At 38.0% G+C, this 12,505-nt stretch overlaps 1 protein-coding gene across 2 annotated transcripts in view; it reads right to left on the bottom strand.

The window, feature by feature from the left end:
- Positions 1-6,513: 6,513 nt before the first annotated feature.
- Positions 6,514-12,505, bottom strand: part of setbp1 (SET binding protein 1) — a 99,637-nt gene continuing 93,645 nt past the window's right edge. For both annotated transcript variants that reach the window (XM_088911256.1, XM_088911255.1), the window contains one exon: positions 6,514-11,298. In XM_088911256.1, the coding sequence (XP_088767382.1) occupies positions 10,748-11,298 (551 nt within the window). In that variant the 3' untranslated portion in view covers positions 6,514-10,747. The remainder of the gene's footprint in view (positions 11,299-12,505) is intronic.

Raw genomic sequence — 12,505 nt, 5'->3', positions numbered from 1 at the left:
AGTTAAATTTGCATTTCTGACCAGGAGAACCTTCAATCCTGGACCTGGGGTGCTATCTGTTTGGAGTTTGTATGTTCTCCCTTTCTTGTGTTTCTTCCAGGTGCTTCAGTTTCCCTTCTCAATCCAAGGACATCCTGGTACATTACTTGGCTTCTAGAATAATTGTTCCTGGTGTGCATGTCTGTTTGCCCTGTGATGGAATGACATCTTGTCCAGGATGTATCCTGCCTTGTACCCATTGCACAGCGGAATACACTCCAGCTCCCACTCAATCATGTATTTCACAAAGCAGATAGAAAATGTATGAATGAATATTGTCACGATCGCTAACCCCTCCTCTTAAGGGAGCTCCAGCCCTTCCTCGTTCCCTCCCATTGTCTGCACCTGTTCCCTATTCCCGTTCCCCCTTAAAAGCCAGACGCGGACCTCACTCCTGGTTCCTCATTGATTTCCGCATCATGAGAGCCCGGGGTCTTGCTGCGTCTGGCTCCGTTATGGTTTTACTCTTCTGTTCCTGATTCCCCTCCCTTCGCCGGTCCCGACCCGGCTCGTGTTTTAACTCCCTGGATGGATCCCCTGGCCTTGGACTCTACCCTTTGTCTCGGATTACTCTTTTGGATTTCGCCTTGTTTGTTCGCCCCGGATTCACTCCCCCTGGACACCAGCACTGCATGGACACGCCCCCCGTCTCCAGACCCTCTCTCGCATGACTTTTTCCCTAGTGTATCTTCACTATTCTGGATCGCGTCGTCCGCATAGGGCCCGGAAGGAACTGCTACGTGACAATATAGTGTTCTGTTCATCCGTAAATTATTTTACATGACAATTTTACATATGTTTTACATATCATTAGGTTTTTTTTCAATTAAAATTTGTTATACACGTACATGATTTGGCATGGAAAATAATGGCAATGTAACACTTTTTACATAGTGACAGAAACATCTGTAGCTGTTTGGCAGATGAGGCGTATACCTCCACAAATTACATTTAAATAGTTGAAAAAATATATTTAAAAATGACAATTCTTTTTAAAAACTACAAATCTATTTTATTAAAAATAATTGGTATAAAGTGACATATAGAGTGTGCCATTCTTTATTGAAATGTGTGTGGAGTTAAACAGAGTATTAATTTTTACTTATGAATTTTTTTTTGCCTAATTTAGAAACAGACGGGGCTAAGCAGCTCTCAGGAGTTTAATTAAAATACTTTTTTCGTCCACACTTCATGGTAATGGTTTGGGAAGCTAATTGTACTGGAGTGTGTTAAGTGTAAAAGGAAGCTCGCCGAAGAGCACTACAATTAGTGTTGCCCGTATATGGACCTTATACCCATTGCTCTTAAAACTCCCACAGCTGCACTGTGTCCCAGCTTTGTACCATATATCATGCATACTTACAATATTCAAGTCTGTTAGGAAACCATTATAGGAGACAGTAAATATTTGTAGTTGTATAGTAAATTCCCAGACTGCTCCAATGTCTTTCAGGTCATTTGCAGATGGTGAAATGTAGATTATTCACCCACATATCTTCCTTAATGCAATTTGTGGGCAAAGGTTATGAATCACATTAGTAGTCTAATTCCAGTATTGGTCATGAGTAAGCCACTTATGGATTGAAGCTTCTATAATAATCTGTCATAACTTGTGTTTTATAATATTATGAAATTGTATCGATGCTGAAAGTCCTAAATAATTAACATTGTGTTTCTTTTCTTTGCCTTTCAGCATGGAATGAAAGTGTAGCTGTTCCTTTGCGGCCTGTGAATGTCGATGCAGCTACCTACTTACTCAAATGTCTTCAATGCTTAAGCACATACTGTATATATTAGGTCACCAGTTAGTGTTGCTGAAATTGGGTTAGTGTTGCTGAAAGATGGAGCAGGAACAAGTAGCTGGAAGAAGAAGAAGGGTCCAAATGCATGGTGGTAGTACAGGGGATGGCGAGAAGGAAAGGATGAGGAAGGCAAAGATGAAGGCATACAGATATCTCTAATGAAATAAGGGTTACCATTATAGACCATGTCAAAACTCATGGCTTGACAATGGTGACATGGCGATAAACTTATTGGATATAGAGCCACATGAAATGTGCCACTACAGTGTGGGGATAGTATAACCATGTTGGCTGCCATATCAGGTGTTGGTGTCATCGCCCACTTTCCCACCATAGGGCCCTACAACACAGGTCATCTGTTAGTTGTTAGTTTCCTTGGATGCTCTATACAGCAGTCTTGTAGCTGTTGATGAGATACAGCTGTTGAAGGCTGACTTGCCAAATTATGTAGTGGTGTGGGACAATGTCAGCTCTCACCACTCTGTTTCATTCAAGGAAAGGTTTGCTGCACCCCAACACATGGGCATGGAATTCCTACCACCCTGTTCTCCATTCCTCAACCTCATTGAGGAGTTCTATTCTCCCTAGATGTAGAAGGTTTACTGCCACAGGCCTCGTGATTATGTCTTTGGAGACATTAGGCTGTGGGTAATTGCAGAAGATTATTGCAGGGAATAGCTGTGACAAGCAAGACACTTTTACCCTTGTTGCGCTGAAACAGAATCCGTAAGGTACAATGTGGATAAAATCTGTAGGCTAACCATAAGGAGAGACTGAATGACCAGTGAGATGTGTACAGTTGATCATTTGTTTCTCTTTCTCAAACACATTAATTTGGTTTTCATTTAGTTGAACCATTTGTTTTTGTTGATTTTCTGGATTCATGTACTGTAACCATATTTACAACATTGCATTGTTTTGCTTAATGTATATGCATTGGTTTAATTTTATTGAATGAATACTGTTAGGATTTGTTAGGTTAAATATAGAATTTTTATTTGTTATATTGTGTGTGGGAATGGCCTTATTATTTATCAAAACTATTGAAACAGTACAGTAATTACACTTTCAATGATATCCATTTTCAGTTGGACTGTAAGGTAGAGGAACATGCTCTTAGGGAAATATTGATGTTGACACTTCATATTTTGTATGGCACTGTCTAAACACTGAGAAAGAGAGCTTCCCATTTACCAACACAGTTGTACTGTTTTATAGACTTATTTGATTTTGAGCTTTGTGTTAGATATATAGGGGATTTTTGCACTGATTTTGTAAACTGAAACAGAGGATATCTGTTCATTGTTTTGACAATGTCAGTGCTGTTTCACGAACTGCCTTTAAACATCAGAGGTACACTTAGCTTGCTATGCAACAGGAACCACTGTGATATTTTGGGAGCTAAGGAGCTTGCAAGAGGAGTCACTGAGTGCTGCATGTTTGCAATTTAAGGAATAATAGAAATAGTACCCCCAGGAATTGAACCCAAGGCTCCAGCACTGCAAGGCAGCAATGCTAGCCATTGGGCCACCCTGCCAGCCATAGAATATAAGAAAGCCACATGAAAGGAGCTGTTTTGTCAAAGGTGCTATGTTGGTCTGCAGATAGTTAAGAGCTTGGGTGAAATGAAACTCTGAAGAGCAGACATGAGGAGTGCATCCCTCCACAGTATTCAATAAATGTTATGTGGAAAAGCATCTTGATGTTTTTGTTAAATTTTTTTGAATGATTAGCTGGTTTCATGTCATTTCATCTGGGTGTGCAAAAGATATAAATCCACTATAAATATGTTAATGTAAAGAACCATTAGGCTTGTCTACTTGTGAAGTGCATTCTTTATTCATGTTCTTCTCAATAGGATGCTAAAGCAGCCCAGTACATATATTAAAGAAAATAATTTCTTTATACATTCATTGTATGAAACATTTCTTGTAACCAGGCACTAATATATATTTCCTACTTGTCTTTTCCACAAAACTGGAATGATGTTTGGCAAACAATTTCAGCTTAAGTCATTCCTGTTTATGAAATAAAAGTCCGTTTTGATGTAGATCTACACTTTGATCTAAACTTTGTGTGCTGTTTAATTTCGATTTCTATTCTTTACAAAAATACTGTGTAATCTATCTGTAATTGTTTGGAAAACATTTAAGCTTCTGCACACAATATAAGGGGCACTCATACTAGGGCCATGTAACATAAAAATAGTACCAGTAATGAGCACTGAAGTTTAAGTTTTTTTCCCCGTCACTTTATAAGTGTCTGTTATAAAGAATTCAGAATTTACCTATCAGCCTGCTTTTTTCCTGCATATCCAATGGTCTTCCTCTTCTGTACTGTATTCCCCATGGTAGGAACTTGTATGCATGGCAATCAATTACCACTCCACATTAAATCACTGTCAGTGCTGATCCATACAGTATATCATTCCAGCCAGAACTGCCTATGTCAGATTACAAATTGCCTTTACATAATGTACCTCTGGAGTGGCACACGTGTCAAAATACATGATCTCTGGAGCTATCCATTTCTTGAATAGGGACACTTGTCTCAATACTTTTAAACCTGCACTGTACGTCACTGAACCATGTTGTTTTGTCTGCACTCACATGAGGTAATTGAGCTGCTTGTTTCTAGCAAGCAACGAGGTAAACAGTGAAAAGATATCTGCAGAGCCCCTGCTCGGAGGCATATGGGCAGTTCACTCAGCTGCCATGGCAACATGATTCTACAGAATGGCAAGCGTCTATAGTGTTCAGCTTTTCACTCTGCCTCTCACTTGTTAGGGAATGTAGTACATACTCTAATGCAGGAACAATTCTTTTTATGAGGGTTGTTCAGTACTAGAACAGCATAAAGGCTACAAAGTCAATGAATGTAGGAAAGAGGAGATCTGATGAGCAATATTTTCCCTCAGTTTGCCACTTAACAGTACCATGAACTGTTGTTTGCATTTTCCAACATCTGCATTCAATTTTCTTTCTCTGCTTAGCTAACTTAATACAGTTGAGGTTTTGATCTACAGTATGTGAAACTTACCCATTTAAACTAGAGTGCCTGCATCTCTGTGCACTGAATATTGATCCTGTCAGATTAGGGACTGCAAACTGTTGTACATATGATCAGAAATGAAATGAAAAGAGACATTAGCTTTATAAATCTCTCTGTCCCAAAAAAGACAACAATATCTGGCATCACATTCTTTGCATTTTTCCAATGAAAAGAAATAGGTATGAACAGTACAATATATTAGAATGTAATATTGATTTATGTCATTTCTATGATCTAATTCAAAATTAGAACAGATGTTGATTATAATGTTCATTATATGTGTTGCTCATTTTAAATTACAGAGAAAAATGTAACTTTGTGGCTTTTTTCCATTTAATTATAAACAATTTAAAATGGGATCTAAGAAAAAATATAAACTATAAACTTTGGATACCCACCAGGTGTCCACAACAGAAAAAATATTCTAAAGCTATATCACCCTCCAACTCACAACTGACAACCCACTGAAGCTAAGCAGGTGTGAGCCTGGTCAGTACCTGGATGGGAGACTTCCTGGGAAAAACTAAGGTTGCTGCTGGAAGAAGTGTTAGTGGGTTCAGCAGGGGGTGCTTACCCTGTGGTCTGAGTGGGTCCTAATGCCCCAGTATAGTGACAGGGACACTGTTAAAAGGTGCCGTCCTTCAAATGAGACATAAAACCAAGGTTGTGACTTTCTCTGGTCATTAAAAATCCCACGGCATTTCTTGAAAAGTGTATCCCTGGCGTCCTGATGAAATTTCCCATTGGCCCTTACCAGTCATGGCCTCCTAATAATTCCCTACCTCTGAATTGGTATCATCATTCTGTTCTTCTCCCCACCGGATAGCTGGTGTATGGTGAGTGTAGTGGTGCACTATGGCTGCCACTGCATCATCCAGGTGGGGCTGCACATTGGTGGTGGTGGTGGACAGGAGTCCTCATTATCTGTAAAGGGGTTTGAGTGGATTGTCCAGAAAAGTGCTATATAAGTGTAAGGAATCTTGGGATACACATTCAATTTACAAAATTTTCTGAATAAAGCTGTCAATAAGGCAGATATCTCAAATAAAAAAAGTATCCTTGATCTTACCACTCCCTTCACTCTACCCATCTTTAGTTCTACATTTATTTTTCCAATCTTATTCTGCTGGTCACACAGCTGGTCCTTCTCTTGAAGTGTGACTATATACAACAACCTTCCGGCATCTATCGAAGACCCACTTTGTTGTACCCCACCTTTAGGTCGTCATACAACTCTTTATTACACTTTTGTTGTATTCTATTTCACAGTTCATTAACTGCAAGCCGTGTTGGATAATGGCATCAACTGATTAATTTAATAACATTGCACGTGATTCATAAAGTAACACTTTGTACTCACATTCCACATACAGGGATTGCTGAAACATTATTAAATAAGAAAACAGATGTAATGAAAAGAGCCTTAAATGATCAACCTTCAGTTCAAATAATGTCTGCTGGTTTGGATGCTGGCGAGATGTTCCCAAAGCTATGATCCATCTGAATGATCCAGGACAAATGCACTTGAATTAACACAGTACTTAAAAGGGCTATGTTTTGTCAAAGAAGTGTTTTTTGTCAGTGCACCACTGACAAGGCAGAGACAAGAAGACTATAACACTTTTGAGGCTTTCAATAAACTCATTTATTATTTTCACACAATGAATAACATATGAACAAGGTCAACTTTATTTTATTTTTAAGTGCTCTATACTGCTAACCAGGAAATGGCAGCAAAAGAATGAGCTTTTCTTTAAGAAAAAAAAGGAAAAAAAAACAACTAGATCATGAACAAACATGACCAAAAGCATGCCAGCATATATATATAAATATATACGTATGCAATTTTTACCCAATATATACCTATATATATATGCCAAATATTTGCAGTTTTAATATCCATACAATGTACAAAAATGCTTCATGAATTAAAAATCCATTACAAAAAAACATATCAAACAATGTACAAGTTTTTCCTCCGAATTTAATTAAAATACAAATAACTTTCCCCTTGTCTAAAATATGTATACATACAATCAAGTAGAACATGCAAAAAAGAAAAAAAATCCACTCTATTAAAAAGAGGTTAAAAAACACTATGTATACAAACTAAAATATGCCAGCACAGTCAGAGCTCCAATTGTGCTCCTGTAATGTACATTGTTACATTTATTTTTCTCAATACTTCATTTGCACTTTATGTCTGAAACAACAGCATTGTTTAAAAAACTTAAAAACACTTTGATGTATATGCAACCTGTGTTAACATGAGCAGTAATTCTGATATTCTTACATTTTCACTTTAGTGTTTCACAGTCAGGTAAGACTTCAGCTCTGTGTAGTGCCAATTGCCTTCATAATACAAGGTAAAGCAGTTCAAGACATATTCATCACATATGTACAGTCTGGTTTATCTTTCCATTTTCTTTTTGAAGCTTAAGAACCAGGTAACAAAAACACTTTTAAGCTTTAGAAGGCACCGGTATTTCGGCTGGTAGAGTACAGGTATCTGGTATTTCAGGCTTCACACAACAACATAAAATTACTTTTTTTTTCAGAGAAATCCTTTTTTTATGCTGGCTTAATGACTAACCATCTCTGCCGTCTCTGTACCAAGAGTGTCTTGTACTGCCACAAATAATAGTAATGCTTTAATGGTTGTGATTTTTAAATTTTGGTTAGAGTAGAACATTCAAATTTAGCTTCTTTCAGAAACGAACCATGAAACCCAGTTAGAGTGGTTTGATATAAAATACTTTGACATGGTTTTGTAATGGAAATATTTTAGTCTTTTTTTGGCAATGTCTCAGAATGAATCAGTCCAAACCCATGTACAGTAGGTCTACAAGCCTTGCATTTGTACAACTGACAGAAGAAATAGCTGCTAGCTTGTTTATTATTGGCTACGAAACTACACAATTCAACTTTAGTCTCAGCAGTCCTCAGCTCATTTTAGGCTGTATCCTGCTGGAGCTATAGCTGGACACCTTGACAGGAACCATTATGCAGACCCACGTTTCTGTAAAACACAGTTTGCATTCATGCAGTCAGATCCAGTTTAATTACACTATTTACAATCGACTTCTAGGTTAATTAAACTTCAGATTAAGGCTCTACTGCAAGAAAGGACTTTCTGACCCTTTGCAGTAATAGTTGCAATGATAGTCACTTTTTGCACACGTTGCAAATTATTATTATTCATTATAATTATTTTTTTTTACATTTATTGTTTTCTTGAAATCAAATAAGACCACTTATTTATCTTTGTGAAAGGGTGGACCCAAAACAGAAAGCTGAATTTACAGATGAATTCAACAGTTTGTTGCAAAGTCACAATCCACCAGCAGCTTACTCATATAACCTGATGCATAGCACATAGAAGAAGTGGGGACGCCACACAAGACACAGCCTAGGGATTAATACAATCATGGGAGGAAGCAAAGGTATGGGGGCAGAGGTTTGCAGCTGCAGTCCTGGAGGGCTGCAGGGTCTTCTGAATGCTGTTCCACCTGAGCTCTTTGCTGCCTAATTGAAATATTAACTTATTCAGACCAGTTTTGCCTTTTTCCCAGCTCTTAAAATGTGGGCCATTAAACCTCAAATCCTGTTGGACTGCTGCTGCCCCGAAGGAATGAGGCTGTGCACCATTGACCAGGGCCCCTGTGTAATGCTGGATAGGACAACCAGAACCACACTAAAAAAAAATCACTTTTGTGATCCACTGAAATGATTTACAAGACTTTCCATCTTATAGCTATCAACAGTACAAAAACAAAATTAAGGTTTCATATTAAGCTATATAAAGGGACTACTGTCTTAAATCATTGTTTTTCAGGCACACTGAGTTGGAATAAATATTCTGAGTATAGGATAACTTCTCCCTTGCTTGTATAATCTGCGCAGATATTTTATGCCTTGGGAACCACACATTATGCCTTGGGAAACACACATAAGGCACATCAACAACTGCTTTCAGACTACAATACTACTGTTTCCCAAAAACTACAGAGCCTATAAGGGAATGCATTAACTTAATGTCATGAACTATACAGAATTTCTGTTGATTGTTACTTTCCATATGTGGCCACTGGACACATCAACACAATACTGACCTAAGTTCATAATGAATGTTTCCCTAAACAAGAGTAATTTGCCAGCTTTCACGGAAGAAACTAGATATGCAAAACATGACTCATACCGTATTTCCAAACAGCTTCTCTTTCTGTTCGTTTCTAGTAAACAGTGCTTTTTCACTTGTTCTTTTATTATTGCCATTTTGCCCTGGTATATTGGGTGCCACAGAGACCGCAAACCATCTTTTAACCCCCAGCCTTACAACACAAATTGCAGACATAAACTTTGGTTACTATACTTGAAAACGTTCTGGTAACTACACTTACAAAAGTTTACTGTAATTCTTCTGGTAATTTGGGCACAATCATCTCTAAACGACGTGCAGACTGCAAACAATGGGAGTATATACTGTATATCTTGCACCTTTAAGGTTTGGGATTTGCATGGGGTCCTATATAACAACATTAATATCACTGTTTTTCAGTTTCAATTAATTTTGTTCCAACTATGACCCAAACAGTATATCTAACGTCAAATACTTTTTGTATCTTATTACGATTCTTGATAGGTTAACTTTATAATTCCTTAAAGGTTAATTCTTAAAGTGAACCCTAGTTTTGCGTCTTCCGGATTCAGAAGTTGAAATAACTTCTGGCATCAAAAGTTTTTCATCTCCTTAGCATTTTTTTCCATGCACAACTCAATATATACCAAATGAATTAATTAAAGACTTTTGAAAAAATGTATGCAGAAAGAACTGATACAACACATTTGTAAGTCCAGTGCTACTACATGGTATTCCATACCAGATTTTAACAGGAACATTTTACATTTTAAGGCTTAATTAAGGATTTAAGTGCTGATTTTATAAATAGAATTATAAATTAAATTGATTTTATTGACAGCTGAAAGCAACTGACTTTGTAAAAGACAACTGTTTTAACACCATGTTAAAAGAATGACTTGACTGGTATTTGAATGACAGGGAATATTTTGGTTGCTCTGTTCTCATTTTTTAACTACTATGTATGTGACGTACCCACTTCATATAAATAATGAATCTGGATCCTTTTATCTGAAAGCAAACATGTCTCAAGTCACACCCATCTCTATTTTTGGTTAAAAATAATACCCAACTTTCATGTTCCAGGGTACAACACACTTCACTACTTTTTAAGCCAGTAAGTCAAAAATACTTTCTGAAACACACTGTACAGCGAAAAGGCATGTATTGTAAGAAGAAAATGTTCCTATGTACAGTCAGACCTTTTGAGTAACGAAGCTGGCATGACAGCATTCATTAGGTCTTATTATTCCAAAGTATTGCCATCCTCCCACCAGTTCAGAAAAAACATCAATTCAGAACAGGGGGACAGAGTTCAATGAAAACAAAGATCGGTCAATGTGTTGTCATTGCAACAAATGCACTGTTCTTTAACAAAATTAGTAATCCAAGGCAAAATAACTGAAGCTGCACAGTATAAGCTAATGAATCATTGTTTATATACTTGCTGGTTAGATGTGGCAGAGCCAGAGTTAGGAGACAAAGTTAAGATATAGTATGAGTGGGGTGGGATTTTGCAGGAGTCCAATACACCATGGTAGTGTCTTCAGTAGACTAAAGAAAGTAAAAGCCAACTGCAGCAGAGATGCAATGTATTTCCTGTTACGTGTTGACAGGTGTATCCTGCAGAACTGACCAAGTTCTCCTTCGGAATCCTCCAAGAATGCCCATAATACTTGAATATAGAAAAAAACAAAGGCTAAAGTGCAAGGAGGATTCATTGCGCAGACTGTACAGTTGAAAAACTGGTCGATGAAAGGGCGGAGCTGCCAAGCTTTCTCCCCGGGACTGCAACCTCGTCTTTCTCCACTCCTCGACACCGTCGTGGCCGCTTGACTCGGACGTCCTCCTGGCTCTGGTGCCAGCGCTTTCCACTCTTGGGCTGCACCCTTGCCATGTGGACCACAGACTCAATTGCATCCATGATGGAATCTTGCTTGGCAAACTCCAGAGTCTCGGGTACAAGGTTCGTGCGCAGGCTTCTCTTACCAGGAAGATCAATGCATTTCTCCAGCACAGGCATTTGGCCCAAGGATTCGTCATCCAACAGGACAGGCTGCTTTCTGGGTCTTCCCCTCCTCCTCTTCACAATGTTGTTTCCGGTCTTCGCCTGTCGCTGGAGCCGTTTTGCCTTCAGGATTTTGTTGACGTGGTCTAGGTTCTTCTTAGTGGAAAGGATTTTGGAAAAGGTGCACATCTTGCGCACTTCACACTGCATCTCCTCAATCTCTTTCCGTTTAAACCTCTTCTTCAAGGGTGGGCTATTATCTAACAAAGAAAAGAGAAAAAAATGGTCACTTGCATCAGAAAGAAAATGATGGCTAAGTTAGAACCTAACAGAGCTCCAGGTTTTCATTCCTCTTTTATTTTTTTATTGTTCTGAGAAACCAGGAGTTTTATATTGGTTTGTGTTATTACACACTTATTTTATGCTTTAAAAGCACAACCACTGCAGTGTACTGCATACAGAGACTATAGTAGCAAAGAGAATGTGAGTTCTAAACTGAGACAACAATTAAACAAACTGCAATAAGAAAAGTATATTTTTGTCAACTTTACTTAAATACAGTAACTATGCACAACACTGTTATTTTTAAACAAAACAATGCTCACAAACATTTGTTTCAGTTCTTTTGCAAATAGGCCCCACAGATATTACAGCTAGTCCAAATTTGCAAAAAACTACTTGCAACATAATGGTTTTAGAAAAGACAATCAAATTTGCTGCAAAATCATGTGACCTATCCCTAATTTTGTGCAATTTCATATGTGCAACAATGTTGTTGAAAAAAATACCATACACATGTCCTTTATCCAACACATTTGTCTTTTGTATTACTCCTCCATCCCATCTCTACCTTTGCAGCTACTTTTGGCTAACTCCTCAGTCTATGGCCAGGAGGTTGGCCCTTAGCCAGCTCTTACTATGACTCAGCACTCAAATATTTAATTCTTGGTTGTTGTTATTCCTCATGAGTGGATATTTTTGACAAAATCCAACATGGCTGCCAAACACTGTGATTTACTGACACCTCTTGAACAGTTCTAAATCTACGGCAGAAAGGTACTTCATGGCCTATAGTTCATACCTCTACCACAAGTGTCTTCAGACAAGCAGGCTTTTAAAAGTTGTCCAAGCTTCCTGAAAAACTCGACATCACCACTAAACATCACCACCATAGTGCATATGATCTTCATTTTTGTTCTGCATCAACCTAAAATTACCCTCTAAAATCATGGCTTCATCCATGGCATGGAATCTACAAGTACTGAACACCATGGGAGAACAATAAAACACAATTAGAATAGGAGTTATTAGTTATATGACTTTCAACTGAAGTCACAGGTTAAAATACAAAATATGGAAACTAGGACTGAAGGTAAGACTTTAAGGAGACTTTAAGGAGAGTTCAAATACCATGTTTAATGCCATTCCAAAGCTGTGGACAAAATGTGAGTCTACAATACTGTAGTA

The sequence above is a fragment of the Atractosteus spatula genome, chromosome 3 (genome assembly GCF_055471065.1).
Source record: "Atractosteus spatula isolate fAtrSpa1 chromosome 3, fAtrSpa1.hap1, whole genome shotgun sequence".
NCBI lineage: Eukaryota > Metazoa > Chordata > Actinopteri > Semionotiformes > Lepisosteidae > Atractosteus > Atractosteus spatula.
Note: the sequence above shows the minus strand (reverse complement) of the source record. Positions and strands in the feature narration are given on the sequence as shown.